Source organism: Mycteria americana, chromosome 4, assembly GCF_035582795.1.
Source record: "Mycteria americana isolate JAX WOST 10 ecotype Jacksonville Zoo and Gardens chromosome 4, USCA_MyAme_1.0, whole genome shotgun sequence".
NCBI classification, from domain to species: Eukaryota; Metazoa; Chordata; class Aves; order Ciconiiformes; family Ciconiidae; genus Mycteria; species Mycteria americana.
The window spans coordinates 77610954-77627369 of NC_134368.1; the positions used below are offsets into that span (position 1 = coordinate 77610954).

The window sequence follows — 16416 nt, forward strand, 5'->3', positions numbered from 1 at the left end:
GCGGTTATCCCTCTAAGCCGTGTGGCACGATTACGTTAGAACGTTACCAGTTGCCTTTTTTTCCAGCTTACCCTACGGCAGTCAGGAAAAGAGAAAACAAAAGAAAAACCCCAGTTAAAACCCCGGCTCGGAGGTGCGACCGACGACCTGCCGAGCACCCCGCCCCCGGGCTCCGCTCCCCTCCGCGGGAGAGGCGGCCGTTGGCCCCGGCCCCAACCGCCGCGGCGGCGCTCGCGCGGGCCCCGCGGCTCCCCCCGCGCTGCCGCCCCGCTGCCGGCAGGTGCCGCTGCCGCGCCGCCGCCGCTCCTCCCGCACACGGCGGCCCCCCGCCGCCCCGCAGCCGGGGAGCGCAGCCCCTCACGGCGGGCCGCGCCGGGCGTCCGCAGGGGCCGGGGCCGGGGCCGGGGCCGGGGCGGGAGCGACGCCGCGCGCTTGTGCCTCTGTGTGTGTGTGGAAATCCCCTCTCCTCCGCGCCTCCCCCGCCCGGCGGCCGGCCGGGCTGCCAGCAGCGGGGGAGGCAGCTGTGCGGGCAGGGCGAGGGAGAGGAGAGGGGCAGGAGGAAGCGAGGGAGAGGAGAGGGCGGAGACGGGGCCAGCCCGAGGAAACCCCACGGCACCGAGATGAATTAGGCAGCGGGCTGCAGAGGGGAGGGTCCCCTCCCCTTCGCTTCCCTTCCCTTCCCCTCCCCGCCCCCTCCCTCTCCCCTCCCGCACGGCGCCCGGCGGGAGCAGCGCCGCCCCGCACGGAGCCGGCGGCTCGGGCCGCGCCACACGCGCACGCACACACCGACACCGACAGGCGGGGGCGGAGGCGGGCCGGCCGGCGCGGGGGGGGCCCGGCAGATGAAGATGGCAATGTCCGTGATCCAAGCGTGCCGCAGCCTGGCTCTCTCAACATGGCTGCTGTCCTTTTGTTTCGTGCATCTGCTGTGCCTGGACTTCACCGTGGCCGAGAAGGAGGAGTGGTACACGGCCTTCGTCAACATCACCTACGCCGACCCGGCGGCCGGCAGCGCCGAGCTCCGCAGCGAGAAGAGCGAGTGCGGGCGTTACGGCGAGCAGTCGCCCAAGCAGGACGCCCGCGGGCAGGTGGCCCTCTCCGCCTCGCCCGCCGACCGCTACGCCTGCGACCCCGGCACCCGCTTCAACGCCCCGGCGCCGGGCAAGAGCTGGGTGGCCCTCATCCCACGGGGCAACTGCACCTACAAGGACAAGATCCGCCACGCCGCCGCCCAGAACGCCTCCGCTGTGGTCATCTACAACGTGGGCTCCAGCAACGCCAACGAGACCATCACCATGCCCCACGCAGGTGAGCCCCGGCACCCTGCCCACGCTCCGTGGGCGCACCCCAAGGTCTGTGCTGGTGGGCGGGTGGGCCCCGTTTTCCTGCGTGTGGCAGCCCGCTCTGCCGTCCCGCATCCTCAGGGCGGGAGCTGCTGGGGGGGAAGGTGTCCTCGCACCTCCTGGCAGGGAGCGGGGTGGGCTGCAGGCCTCGCCAGGCAGTGGGTGCCCATCCCGGGGCCCGCGGAGCACCTCTCCATGCTGCCATGGCAAAGGACGGATGTGCCGCTAGCAGCAATGCACGCTGGTGCTCCAGGGGTGAAAAGTTTGGGAGATGTAAAGTTTGGGTCTAGCCGGAGGAATGGATGAGAGCCTGAGCCCACTGTGGGGCACCGATGTTTTGTTGTGTCCTGAAGAGCCTCTGGCAGGTGCCGTGTGGGGTCGGGTGTGATTGAGACCTTCGGAAGAGGAGAAGCGCAAGGTTTACGGGGCAGGCTTATCAGGAGGTGCAGTAAAGTAGGGAACACAGCGTCCACTGTCTTGCCTATAATAGCGTAAAAGCTGTGGGATCGAGTAGGAATGCCGAGTATCTGATTTGGTGAGAACATGAGATATTTTGTCCAGGACTGGGGTGGAGGGGGGGCTCACTCTCCCAGGTGAACGCTCTGATGGAGTTTGTGCTCGCAGTGTCAGCACATGGGTGCTCGGGTCCCAACATGTGCTCGTCAACTAGAACTGAGCAGAAATCCAGTCATCAGAAACAACCCAAGCCTTGGGTTATGCCCAGAAAAAAATGCTGGTTTTGTAACAATGTTCGATTTGAAATAATATTTTTAAAACAGATCACCAGATTTATATTTAGGGATGGTGTTTTCTGCCATAGCAGCCTATGCTGTGGAGATGAAAATGCCACCTATTGTGAAATCTCAGTTTGGTTTGCATCCAGTAACTAATCACGCCCAGCTGTTTCATGCCAGTTGAATCCTACCAGAGTTAGGGGTAAATTGAAACACAGAAAGGCTGCAAAACAGGATGTTATTCTAATGACATTTTAAATTTCCACAGTAAACTAGCTAGCATGGATGTGCTGAAAAACAATTTGTTGCCTAACTATAATGCTATAATACTGCTGATGCAAAAGTAGCGCTTTTGGAACCTCTTGTGTGCAGCCTCTTTAAGAGATTAACCGTTTATTTGGGCAAATTCATGTTTCTTTGGTAGGATTGGTAGAAGATGGGTTTTTTTTTAGTATTTTCCATTGGTTTTGTGAGACAAACAACTCATAACCTCTTGAGCTTCTTAAAACTGTGCTTTATAACCTGCACATGGTTTAGTAGCTGTTCGGATTATACTTCTTGCTACTTTAAGTATGACAGATTATATGCTAAGCAGTATAAAGTAGTAGGAGCTTGGCATACTTATGCACCCTTAAAGTAAAGCTCAGGCTGTTTCAAAACTTAAGATGCATCGCTTCTTCTTGTCTAGTGAGTTTCTCTAAAACTGCCAACATGTTGGATCAATTAATGGTTTGCCTGTTTTTAAAGTATGCACTAAGCTGTTTTCCCACACAAATGGTGTTTTATTAAGAAACAGTGGGAGTAAAAAATGTGTCTAACCTTTTAAAATGTTAGAGCTTTTGTTTGTTTTAAAGTCTAAAATGAAGTAAGCAGGGAATCTTTCTTACTGAAAGTGGCCTCAGCTTTCAAAAATACGAACACTGTATCACTTATCTCGGAGGCAGCTTCTTTTATGTCATATGACTCCTTACAGTTTATTCTGAGAATCCTTTTTGAGTACGAATTGATACCCAGCAGTGTGATTGTACAGTACCAGAGGCTAAAATGAAAAGAAACGTGCAGAAAATAATCTGGACTTGTTGAACACGGTCAGTGAGACCGAAGGGCTTTGCTGATTGTATGAGGTTGTCTTCTTTTTAAGGATTTTTGTTCCGTGAAGTTGAAAAATGGTTGTTGGTCTTACCTTAGGGAAAACCTGCCCTCTGCATATAGTCAAAATGCAGAGGAGTTTTAGAGCATAAGTCTGCTGGAACAGGGGGAAAAATAATTATTCTTAAACAAATATTTGACAAACCAGCAGGGATTCAGAACTGGATTTATCTTTACTCTCCCTCTTGTACCACTGTTATGCTGGGACAAAGTGAATGTCCAAGCTGTGTAAAATTATCTGTCTGACTTGCAGCCTTTGACGTTTGCTTGGTCCCAGTCTAAATGATAGCACAAGATTCAAGGGAAGAATGAATCAGGTTCTTGGTTTCTGAGTTCAGCAGCATCTGCGATGCTCTACCCACGCCAAATCCTGGAGTGGGAAGAAGAAAATTCCATCCTGGAAAATACTTGGGGGGTGGGAGGGGAGGGTGAAATATGACCTAAAAAGCAATTTAAAAGTCAAAAGAAATATGATGTTACTCTCTCTCTCTCTTTTTTTTTCTTTTCTCCCACAGATTTTTTTTTTTTGAGGTTTCATATAAACCTAAATAAACTCTTTCTATACAGAAAACAGTATATCCTGTTGTGTAACAACGTGGCTCCTGCCCTTACTAAAGAACTATTACTCCTAGGAGAGATGTTTTTCCTTATGTACATTCTTCTCTTCTGTATGCCTTGCCTTCTTTCTTTTACTGTCATTTTATCTCTTTGTGCTTCTTTTTCTGCTCCTCTCACCCCCACTCTCATTTCTTCATCTCTATCCCTGTGCTTCATTCCCCCTCTTGACCGCATTACTGTGCTACTTCACAGTGCTTTGCCCTTGCCACTTTCTTCCCAAAGCTCTCTTTCTCCTGCCAAAGATCTTACTCACAGCTGTATGTTTAATTTTATTTCCTGTTTTCTGCTACAATGCATGCCAATGACCCTTTGCTAACATGGTGCCTCCTGATTTTAAAATCTATAGGCAACTGTAGCGAGACACTAATCTTGAATTTGAAGGAGGGTTGGTAGACCTCCCTCCCCCCCGACACCCCACCACCCAATCAAAACCAGGTGGTATTATATCGAAGCTTGTTGTGGAAATCTTCAAATACAACTTCTCAGGATTTATTTATAGTGCACCAGACAGAACAGACCAAGTGTTCAATTTGAACCAGTTCAGTCACCGTATTGAAAGCCTCTGCTTTCAGGGAGCTTGTACTTGGGTCACTCCTTGCACACCCAGAAGAGTGAGGTAGAGTTGTGACATCTGCGTTCACAGGGAGTGCAGAGCTCTGTGGTTCTCGCGCTAGGACACACTTAGCTTTTGCCATCATCTGCTACAGCCTTTGCGAACCGGCATCTTTATTTTTGTTGGCTTGAAGTATGGTATAGGAGCTGAGAGTCCAACTTTGCTTTTTGACTAAGTATGTTTTAACCAGAGAAGGAACAAAAGCATCTAGAATTTCTGTTTCAGATGCTTTTTATTTCTCCTAAATCAACTTTTTCTAGTAGAAAAGTACTCTAATAATATAGAGGATGTTCTTTTTCCTCCAGAAGACTAATCCATGGTGTTGGCTAGGGTTTCTGATGGGCATTATTTCTTCTTCAGAACACATTAGCTGTTACTTAGGTTTGAAAAGGCTCTAGCCACTGTGTCTACATTTAATAAGTTAGTATTAATTGGAAGTATCCTTACTACCTGTTGTAGCACATCCTAACACTTCCTCTGAGCTCTGAATAGATACAGTGAGGGAGCCTTCCAGATGATTCAAGGGGAGAACTTCCCTCTCTCCAGCTCTTATTCGAGGGAACCTAGGTTGGCCACATCTAACTTGGGTGCCTGTCAGGTGCTTGGGGGGAGGGATGTTAACTGCGACTGTACACATGATTCATATGTGGGTAAAAATCAAACCTTTAGTATTCAATACAGTTTCTAACATTCAGTTTGAATTCTGGGGTGCATCAGAATATCTCGCAGAATGGATATGATTATTATGTGAAATAAATTGCATCCTAAGTGTTTTGCACCAGAAGCATATGTGAGTCAGGGAATTTTGCATTCTCCATATTCTGCTTTTCTAGTGCATGCCATCACAAATTTTAAGTCACGTGCTGCGTGTATGACAGCCTGTTTTCAATGAGAGGCAGATGCCTCGTTTTTTGTAATGGCTTGTACACACTGGCAGCAACTGTCAACTGTATCTTTGAGACACGAATCTCATATGCGGTCTAAGATGACTCTGACTTCTTCCCTCCCTCTTTGGCCCTCGAGCACAGCATGTGTGCGCCAGACTGCATGAGGAGGGCATGGCCGTCCCACTGCAAAACCAGGTGTGTCTCTCCACACATACTGTGAATGTGGCCAGCCTTGACCTGTGTGCATTCAGTTCAAGAACAGTTTCTTCCCTTGTACTCAGATTTCTGTTCCACGATCAATGACTAGTCTTGCCTTTTACATATTTCAAGATGTGTTGGTAGTAGTTTTCGCTTTGAGGTCCCCTGTAGATTTGTACTGACATGCAAATTAAACAGTGAAGTTGAAGACTTCTCTCTTTACAAACTTAATTCAGTACTGTAGCTATATCTGCTCCTTTACTAAAACAATTGTTCTCCTAAACTTTTGTTGAATTCCAGTGAGGAAAATGTGCTGGCAGCATTCACACTGAATTTACATATGGATAAGCGTGAATTAACGAGGGTTGGAGATTTCAGGCTTCCAGGGCCTGCTATAGTTATTTTCTGTTCCAGGCACCCAGGATTCATTCCTAATAGAAACCAACTCAATGAAGGAGGGAGATGGAGATTAGTGCATCTCTGAGCCTTATCCATCATGAAATTGAGGCATGGCTGGGGTGTGCTGCCATCGTTAGGAACTCAGAGCAGCTCCTGGATCCATCATGTAGGCCTGGCTTTCAGTAGGTTTTGAAAATCTGGTTCTCAATATTTATCAAAATCAAGGATTTATAAAATTGGCTAGAGCCAGCAGTAGTGCCGACAAACTGTCCCACTGCGTTCGCTAGTGAGCCACACTTCTGCCTCCTAGTTCTGCTGTGGTTCAGTGCTAGACTTCTGTACTGCAGATGTGTTGGCTTATGCCAAGTGGTGGGGGTACTTTGTGGTGTTAGGTAACTGGTTTAGCTTTAACTGAATTAAAAGGGATGAATTTGACCTACAAGGACTGGAGCAACAAAATAAACTTAATCTCTGGTACTACTTGGGACAGCCACTTCAGCGCTGGGGTACTGAGTTTTGTCATTAGATGAGACACTTTGTCCCTTGTTGAATCTTGTATCTTCTTTCAACCTCACGACTGGCTTGTGTATCTCCTTCAGAGCCCATTGCAGTCAGTGGAAAGACAGTGAGTCCATTGAGCTTTGGATCGAGTCATAAGGTACAGCTTTCCCTACAAAGTGGTGAAGTATTGATTCACTGAAGATTGCATTGATCCTCCAAGCTTACTGATTGCAAAAGCAGTTAGATTTCTGCATGCCCTTTGGTTATCTGCAGCTTTGTTAGCAATTATATTCATACAAGTGCTGTCTTCAGGTCTCTGCAGTAAGAAGTGACACAGCAAGACGAAAATCTTCCTCAATTAAATCTCTATCAGCATTGACTCTAACTGCTGCCTGTTAATCTGGAGCACCTCCTTTTGGTATACTGCCGTTAGGAGAATGGCTTGCTTTTGATAAAGTGATCATTTGTTCTAGTCCCATTGGTATTTTGGCTTTAAAATGGTATATGTTAGCTTGTATTATTAGACTGTGGCAGTCTGTGACTAGTGTGTTAACTCTGTTGTAGCTCACTAGTTCATGCAGGTGTATTTCTGTGCTGCCCCCCTTCATGGTATGTCACAGAGCACAGGAACATTTTCAGCAAAAGGGGAGAGAAACCTACAGTTAGTTCAGTGTTGGCACTTTAAGAGTCTCTTTTCCTGGTAAGAGAAGAGGACGCTTTCTACTTTTCTCATGTAAGTGAGGGACTAAAAGAACCCATTATTTTGCCGCACTTGTTTGATGGAGCTCATAGTGCATCGTCATGTGAGACGACTGAGTTTCAAGTGACCTCTGCCTCCTTACACCACAAGCCAGGCTGATGAAGAGTTAGAGCTTTATGAAGGGGTAGCCCAACGACTTCTCCGCTTCCCAGTAACTTCTGCATAGCTAACCTACACAGGAACAGCATTTGTTTCAAGACAAGCCCCAGTTCTGCCTTTTCAGTTGCATTTGAGTACTAGTCACTTGATGACTTCTTTGGTACAGAAGGGAGCAAACAATACAGTCATTGCCTCATAGAAATCAGATATGGAAAAGACTGAGTAGTCCATGTAATCTGTCACCTTACTAATGCAGGACTGCTTCCTACAGCGTTACCATCTACAACCGTCACAGTGCTTTTCGCCTAGGGTCTTGCAAAGGAAAGAATCTTAGGGTGCTTCAGAACTAAATGCAGTCTATGTAAGCAGCAGAATGGTGCTGACACAAGAGATATAAAATGTAGGATGATATTAAATAGTAATACTATGTGTTGCAATAATATTTAATTCTCATCGCTTCCACAAAGTCATCTTGGCAGAGGCATAACTGCCAAAGGATAAGGTTTAAAACCAACTGTATCCATTGTACCACACAGTTTAGGGGAGTATATGGCAATTGCAAGAAGAAAGAGGAAACAAAATATTTTGTAACTGGTTATGTCCAAACAGACTTACTCTGCTGTGTCTTGATTCCATAGTGGGATGTGACCCAGGACTATCATTAGTGCCCAGCTCTCTCCTCATTTCACTCCGTAGTGTTTTGGTTTCTCTGGAAGAGAAATCTGGATGGATAGGCCACGTGTCAGCCACTGCACAATTTGACCAGGTCCTGAATGTGGATGAGCAGGGGTCAAGGACCCCCCAGGGTACCCTGCTTGTTCATGAGTGCATTTAGATGTAGTATCTCAGAAGGTAATTCTATTAAGAACTACGATTTCTGTTACCTGGAGGAGAAAACCCAAATCACTTCGGTGAAACCTCAACTTCTAAAATTTACTGTATTCAATCTATCAGCTTTATATCTACTGTCTGACCCATTGCCCGTATTAGTGGATGGCAAGCTTCATAAACCTACAAGTTTGCTAATGAATTTGCTGTGAATTGAAGCTCATCAATAATAGACTTACTGTTCTTCAGTCCATTTTGTGGACCCCTTAGAAGTAATCCTCCAGCCAGGATAGGTGGAAAATCACTGATTTAGGTGAACTTACCACCCTGGTGGAAACAACATTTTTTAGTTCAAAAATGGATGAGTGGAAACACCTCTTCTTTCACCACTTCTGGTAGATGGAGAAAGGTTGTAAAGATTGGTTTGCTTATGAAACAACAGTACTATGCAGCTGTGTTTTACAAGAGAGGCTTAACAAGGGCATTATTTATTTTTTTGGCTCCTCTTCAATAAATTATTTGAGATAAACCTTAGAAAACTGGACTGAGGAGAACTGAAGGAGATATGAAAAGATTAACCTGTTTGTTTTATTGCTATTCTACGTTGAAATATGAAAAGCTAGCATCTTTGATTCTTTGCTACTTAAAGATATAATAGCTTTTTCAAATAATTGTTCATTTCTTTTCCCTCTCAAGAGTGACTTATAAATAACATCAATAAAGTGAAGTGCCTGTTCATTTGCTTCTGACAGTATAATTATAGTGATATTCAATTATAGTGCTAGACCTAAGGGTCTGTCAGAGTTTCGATCTCAAATTTGATGTGTTTAACTGTATTTATGTATGTAATGTTCCCTGCTGTAAATTGGAAAGGTAGCCCATGTATTTTAACCTTATTTTCAGTTTGAGACAAATAGGAGGGAAAAAAAAATGTTTCTTTTTAGTTCCCAAAACACAGAAACGTAAATTACAGCCATGTAACTCCATAGGCTCCTGGTTTGAGTATATGCTCTATACTCCTTAAACACAGATCGAAGCATTACATCTGTATAGGAATGTAGTTCTTCCAGGGATACATGGAATAGGATGAGTTGGCAGGTGCTCTCTTCTGCTACGCACTTAGACATAGCTTTTTAATTTATATTCCATAGTGTCTTGAAGCCTTTAGCATGAGAGAGGACCCCTGGCACTGAGGTGCTCCATAACAAAGCAGTTCTTTCTGTATGCTTTTCTACCAAGACAGCCCCCTACTACTGACATAGTTGTCTATGAACCATCATCATTTGTCCCTGAACATTGGCTTAATTATGTAGGATATTATCCTTCTTCATAATTTGTTCCATACCTTGGGCTTCCTCCCTTTTTATAAGCTCTTTGGTTTGCCTGTTACTGTTCAAATCTCTGCTTACAAGGCATCTCTTTTTTGCAAGTCATTGTAAGAATATCTCCCCAGATAATATATGTATTTTAAAGAGAATTATGATCACATTAATCTCCGGCTTCCAGTTTTATAAATCACACATCATTCAACTGTGCTCTTCTATTTATTGCTTATCTTGCAGTCCTTGTCAAAAAATTAATTTCTAGCATGGTCACTGTTATATTGTGTCGAACGTGTCTGACGTTACACAGCAGCACTAAGAATGGGCTCAAGAGCCTAGTAAGTAGATTCATCTTTAGTTAACATGTACGTCTAATCTTAAGATTACTGTAAAATGTGTCAACATTAGTTGAATATGTGTTGCGGGTTGGCTGGGTTCAGACCCAGTATAATAAGCTGTACGGTTTTATTGTTTTGCTTAAATTGATTTGTGGAGCACTTGAGAAGCTTTTGCACCTAGTTGTTACTGTCATACTAGCAGAGCAATTCCAGTTCCCCATGATCAAAGCTCTGGGTGTCTAACAAGTTTCACTATAAAAGATTTCTTGGATTTTCCAATTATGTAAGAGTTCTGTATCAGGATCTGATAAAGATCTCAGTATTTTCTGTTAGAAGACAGAAATATATTTCTGCTTTTCCTTTGCCCTTTCAGAAGGCTCTGTATTAGAGAATCTTAAATCTTTGGCCATATTTCTGGGGCATGTCTGTGTGTGTACTCAAAATCTTTAAAACGGAACCGTCTGATGCTGCAGTCTCATTCATGATTGCTTCTTATACTGGTACAGAATACGTTTTCCCCTCTTGTGCCTTTTTAAGCTTTTATTATATGCTCACTGTCTCCTAGTTTTACCTGCCAGTATCATGTTCCTTGAGTGAGGCAGCTTTTGCAAGATTGTGTAATCTCTGTGCCTGGTCTCTTATCGCTCTCTATATGTCCATGTGTTTGAAGTACCATCTGGTTGTCCATGAAATTCATACCTTTACTAAATACTATATGGAGACTTTTCACACTGGAAAACAAGGAGCTGAGTAAAATCCATTATGTCTTGTTATAATATTGCCTTTGATGTCTTTCTCTTGCCTTATTTTTCCTTCAGTCCTCTATCCTTTTCATTTTCTACTTATTTTTTTCTTTCTTTTTTTTTTCTTTTTGGTGGGGGGATATAATTTGTTTACTTCCACACTTCCAATAAATCTTTCCCTTGGACTTCTCACCCTTTTTTTTTGTCATCTTCACTTCTCTTTTTATGTGCTCTGCGCCTATTTTTTTATCTCTTTTTTCCCTTTCTCCCCACCCCTTACCAGGTTGACAAAAATAGCCAAAGGCTATTGCTTTACAAAGTTGACTGTAAGGGGAAGCAGAGCAGAATTATGCTCTTTCCGTTGCTTTTCCTTTGCAGCTGACTCCAGGTTTAAAGAGCATCTGCTGAGTGCTGTCTGCTGCTCAGGGTCAGCTTGGAGGAGTGGGACACCAGCAGTCTGGAAGCGTGGCTCACCATTTATGAACAGAAGACTGCCAATCAGGCATAGCGCATTTGCTATGCATAGAATGGCTTTGTGCTGAACACTCCTAAGTCTTTTTCATGAATTCTTAAAAGACTAAATTACGGTCCCCTCTATACAAAGAGGCAGATCCTGCTCTTTCATGCTTTTGCAGAAGAAGATTTAAGTTTCCCCTGCTGGGTGCTAGAAAAACTGACTGGGAATTTTTCCATCAAAACTGTTTTTCTTTAGTAGTGAAATGGGTTTTCAACAAAAGTCTGTTTTGGAAAGCTTTTGCTCTCTAGAAAAGATCTTACAGTTCTGAGTTTGAAGAAAGGTTTTCTTTTAGTAAATATTTAATGTCTCAGAATTTCAGGTTCAGAACAGTTTGGTTTCCCTTTCCTTTTTTTGATGATACATTACATTTTAATCAGCTGCTACCAGCTTTAGACACTAGTTCCACCCCAGAGCACAGACCTGACTTCTTCCCAACTCAAACATTACACTTCTCCAGGAATCAATGCATGCATTTGATTACAAGTATTATTTAAAGAAATTGAACTCAGGTTTGCAATGCTGAATTTCTTTTCCCTGTGGTAGTGTGCCAACAGCTTTCTGTCTTCCCATAGTGCAGTCCCTAAGCTGTAAGGTCTTTGGCCCTCGCTGTGTGTGTATATATCCTTACCAGCAGGCTAGACATGACTTCAGCACTATGTCTAGATACACACGGGAATGATACTTGGTATGAGATAAAGATTGCCCTCATGGACAAAGACATAACAAGGATCAGTAGTTGTCAGTGGAAGTGAGACAAATTCAGGCTTGTAGTAAGATGCAATTTCCTAAATGGTTGCCCATAACTTAATGTTATTTGAATGGGCTTGGATAGCTCTCTAGAAGTCCCATCCTAGAAAAATTACCCCGTTCACTGGGAAAATTGTGGTACTATGTGTACAAGGAAGGTTAGAGAAGGTGATCATGGTAGTTCTTTATGGTTTTAGGGACGGTACCTCTCTGGAACTACCACCCAGCTCATTTCCACGCTTGGAGACTGTCAAAACAGTTCTGGCAGAAGCTCTGCACAGTGGGCAGAGGTAAACCCTATGGCCTGAAGCATCAGCTTTTCAAGATGGGATCTCTGCACAGCACAGCATGTCCTTTATCACCTGGAAAGAACTTAGCTGGGTGACAGTGATGAACCAACGTCAGTTCATAATTTCTTTGTGACTGCTGCTTATAGAAGAGGAAGCTGCAAGAAAACGTACTTGTGAGAAAAACAGTCCGAGCGACTTCTATTTTTTGTGTCTGAAGATAGCCAACAAATGCAGAGAGCTGCCTGTAAGCCTCCACAAAACAAGCATTTGCTGGAGCATGTGTCTCACATCATAGAAGAAGCTGAAAGCCTTTCTCTTCCAAAACTTCTATTTAAATGTTGAATGCCAGCAGAATTGAATATCATGATTAAACGCAACCCAGAGCAGCAAAGGTATCGCAGGTGGAGATGAAATACTTCAAAAGCCAATAGTACCATAGTTCACTTTGCCAGAGAAACGGCTAAAATAGCCATTAGATGAAAGTCATGTGAATGAACCTGAATCCTGGAGAGGTGAATTCATGCTGATGGGGAAATAATAGCCATGGAAGTAGCTTGTGATCCCTGTGGCATCATCACTGGGGTGATATTCTTCCTCTCGGAGACTATGAAACTTATTTGACTAATCCATATATCTTAATCACCATTTCAGTTCTGTACTGACTCCCACCATGTCTCACTGGTACCCACTGTCATGATCTTTGAAATTTTGTTTGCTGCCTATTGCTGTTTGTTCCAGTCCTTCCTTGCTGCCTTTACAGGTGGTGGGAACATTCCCTGAGATGGTGAGGATCTTGGTCATCTTGTGCTCGGGTTTGAGCTTGTACATTTTCTAGTTGCCTTGAGCAGTTTTGCATGTTGCTTGGTGTTTGAGTGTGGGGGATTGTATGGCTCACAGAATATTGCCCAACTGGATCCATAGATGAGTTAGAGAAAGCTACCAAACAGCTTAACTGCATGGGAAATTAATGAGCTATGTCTAAGGCAGTTGGGATCCTCTAGTGCGTATTGATTCTTCAGAGAACTCATCTGTCCTTTTCAATCCCCTGGCCTGATAACCCCTGCTTAAGAAACCACATAGGAAAATTTCATTTTTCTAGGGTTTTTTCTCTCTAGAGACATTTTCTTTTCTTTATCCATCTAAGTCCCAGACAGTCTTTTTTTCTTTCTTTTTTTTTTTTTTCTGTCCGAGTCTACTAACCAGAACTTCTTGAGATGCAATTTATGAGAGTCCATAGCCTATTTTTAAGAGAAAAATATGACTGTATAACTATTTTTTCTGAATTTATAATTTCTAATGGTTTGGTAGTTCAAGGAATTTTTTGGTAACAGAATTGATATTATCTGGTTTCTAAATATGTATTACCTATCACTTCTTTCTCCAATAATTAAGGGCTTCATTCCTGTTAACTAATTTATATAACCATCTTTCTGCTATTAGTCTTATGAAAAATAACAAAGCAGGCATTGAATTTTTAGTATAGAATATCTTCTATTTATTATCTCGTACATTTGATGTGTAGAATCTGTTCTTGGTTCTCAACCAATACTGCGTTGAATCAGCACAATGATTGCTGTTGGTCTTTGCTGGACAATTTAGTTTGTGTCCATACACCAGAAATAGTTTTTGCCAATGCAAAGATAATTCTGCTGGTTTTATCACAAAGCTGTTGTCTTTGGCTCTGACTTGCCAAATCTGTTGTGGATTAGCCTGCAAAACAGGAGCTGTTGTGCATACTTAAAGCAATAGACTGTTTGGTAGTAATGATAGCAGGGAGGCAGGTATAACTGTGTCTCGCCTAGACCAATACGGCAACTCCTAAAATCTCATACTTGCAAATGAGACTGATACTTAAAAATCACTTCTCACTTTACTAAGGTAGTGATTTTGCTGTCATAAGACTCACTAGTAGGTATTTTAAAATTTAGGTTAGGCATTATTTCTAATGTCTACATTACATTAAGGTGATTTGGAGAATGCTTCATGTCCCAGTTTGAGACTGTGTTTGCACAAATGGTTAAGCTCATGTTTAGTTCATGCTAAGAATGGGCCAGAAGTTGAGCACCCTGACTAAATGTGATTGAAAGTGGTATTATGAGGAAATGTCATCTATGAAAGAGGTAGAAGTGTCTGATGTAGCCCAGAGATTTATTACTAAGAATGTTACTGTGGTAATCTTGGGGGATCTTATGCCCTCCTGTAGCACTGTGAATAGTCAAGGTCCTTACAATAAGGTATTTTTATTTATAATTGTAAATATAAGATATATACTTTATATATTTCATAAAACAGGTGATTTATAAATACCCATCAAAAGAGATGCTTTAATTATTTTACATTTCTCCATGTAGGCTGGCTTCTGCTGTCTGGGTTATCAGGCATGTCTGCATCACAGTAAGAAGCAAAGGTGCTTCTCTCACCTTCCAGTGAACACTGTTCCCCTTCCGTCTGAGGAAGAGTTGAACACCCAAACCCTTTAAAGCCCAGGCGCCGTCTCTCCTTAACTGTGTTTTATTTGATGCCTGTTACCAGTGCATGCAGAGGAGCAATGCCCTGTGAGAAGTGTGCACAGCTGGTTAGTTATTTGCAGATGTCTGAGAGATTTATATCAACCGGTCAGTTGTACTTGCTAGGTGAGCTAGAGGAGTTCATGTAATTTAGAATAGCCACACAGCATTTCTTGCTAATCGGGGAGTTTCCTAATTTGGAAATAAATACATATCTAAGGCCTATCAGATACACAGCAGCTCCATACCTTACACCCATTCCAGTTCGGGAGTAATTGTTGTAATGTTTTGCAGATTTGGTTCCAGTAGATAAAATTTTGCATCCTCCCTTGTGGCCTTAACAGTCCGTCAGCTTCATTTTGCTTTGAGAAATTCAGGAGAGGTTTCCTTGATGTTCCTGATGGTACCAATCAATTTTGAACAGAACTTTCAGCCACTTGAACAGTTGTTGGCGGTATGTCGAGAGGATGCGAAACTGTAACCAAGGAGGAGGGAAGTGTAAAATTAACAGATATTCCTCCATTAGACATTCCTAACAAGTTAACTGACATATTTAGTTAAAGAGATCTGCCTGGAAATAATACAATACTTATTTTTAATAATCTTTAAGTATGTAAGCGTGCCCCATGACAACTGTGTTAAAAACATAGTAAGACTTGCCAGAGCAGCCGAATATTAATGTATGATACACAAATATTAATGAATACCTGAGGTCACTCAGTAGTGTCTTCACTGCTCTGCAAATCTGTATTTATCAGCACAAGCCTCAGAGATCCTCCATAATCTCAACGTGAATGGACATCTGTGGGAGTGGAGGTGATTAGTATCAAGTTGTGGGTGCTATGCTTTTCACAGGCCTGGGCCTTAGTTTGCCTTCTCCTGTGTCTCCTTGTTTAATAAAACAGAATTGGAATCCATCTGTCAGAGAATTATTGCAGGTTTGATTAATTTGAAAATAAACCTGATGTTCATGCTGTTATCCAACAGTTATCTCCACCTGGTGGCAAGAGTTTCAGGATCTGAGAGTGCATTAGGTCTTTATTCAAGTGCACAATATTCAGTCAGCTGCAAAAAATGTAATTACAATTTCGGTTTTGTTTTCCATCTTTAATAATGGCAATGTCCCTATCACTGAAAGGGATAATATACACAGCATTTAAGCACCCTCAGGCTATAGCAATGAAGAGATTGTACCTTTTTCTTGCAGAAAGATGCTACACTGTGCAGACTTGGTGTCATGGAAACTGAACGAACGTATGAAGTTTTAAATATGCGGATGAATTTTAGATCCACTTCTCTAGCTACTTTGAAGAAGCACACAAACGACTTGGCTGGAAAAGTCACGAGAAGTTCACAGGAAAACAAATCCTCCAGCACCAATATGATGGTCTCCATAGTTCTTATGCGGGGTATTGGGATTAGACTGGGCTTTAAGCTGATTTTTCACAGGCCATATTTTCTTTATGCATACTGCTTTCAGGCCAGCTCAGATGCTGATTTCTGAACTTTCAGGTGAGCCACTATTACTTGAAGAGTCTCCCATGTCCCCATTTCATTTATTTACAATTTTTTAATGTTATTAAGAGAAAACCAATAACCATCCTGTAAAATTCCAATCCCTGAATGTTTCCTTTAGAAAAAGCATTATAAGTTTGCTGATTGCCAGCAATGCACTTACCTATGCCATTAATTTGTAACCTCTACTTCTGAAATCCTAACCCTGCTGAAGTCAATGCCAAAGCTTCCTAAGGATTTCATTGCCAAGTAGTTAAAGCAAGAAAATAAATACGTGAACTCATTATATATCTTCTGCTGCCCCCATA

The 16416-nt window shown here is 43.2% G+C and overlaps 1 protein-coding gene across 3 annotated transcripts in view; it reads left to right on the top strand.

Annotated features, from left to right (window-relative positions):
* The first annotated feature begins 381 nt into the window (after window positions 1-381).
* The window catches only part of RNF150 (ring finger protein 150), a 148952-nt gene continuing 132917 nt past the window's right edge, over window positions 382-16416 (top strand). The window contains exon 1 of one of the 3 annotated variants that reach the window (XR_012775635.1): window positions 382-1308. Coding sequence is in view for 2 of the 3 variants with exons in the window: in XM_075501023.1 (XP_075357138.1) it covers window positions 843-1308 (466 nt within the window). In the remaining variant the exon portion in view is untranslated. The remainder of the gene's footprint in view (window positions 1309-16416) is intronic. The other 2 variants (XM_075501023.1, XM_075501022.1) reach the window with 2 other exon arrangements.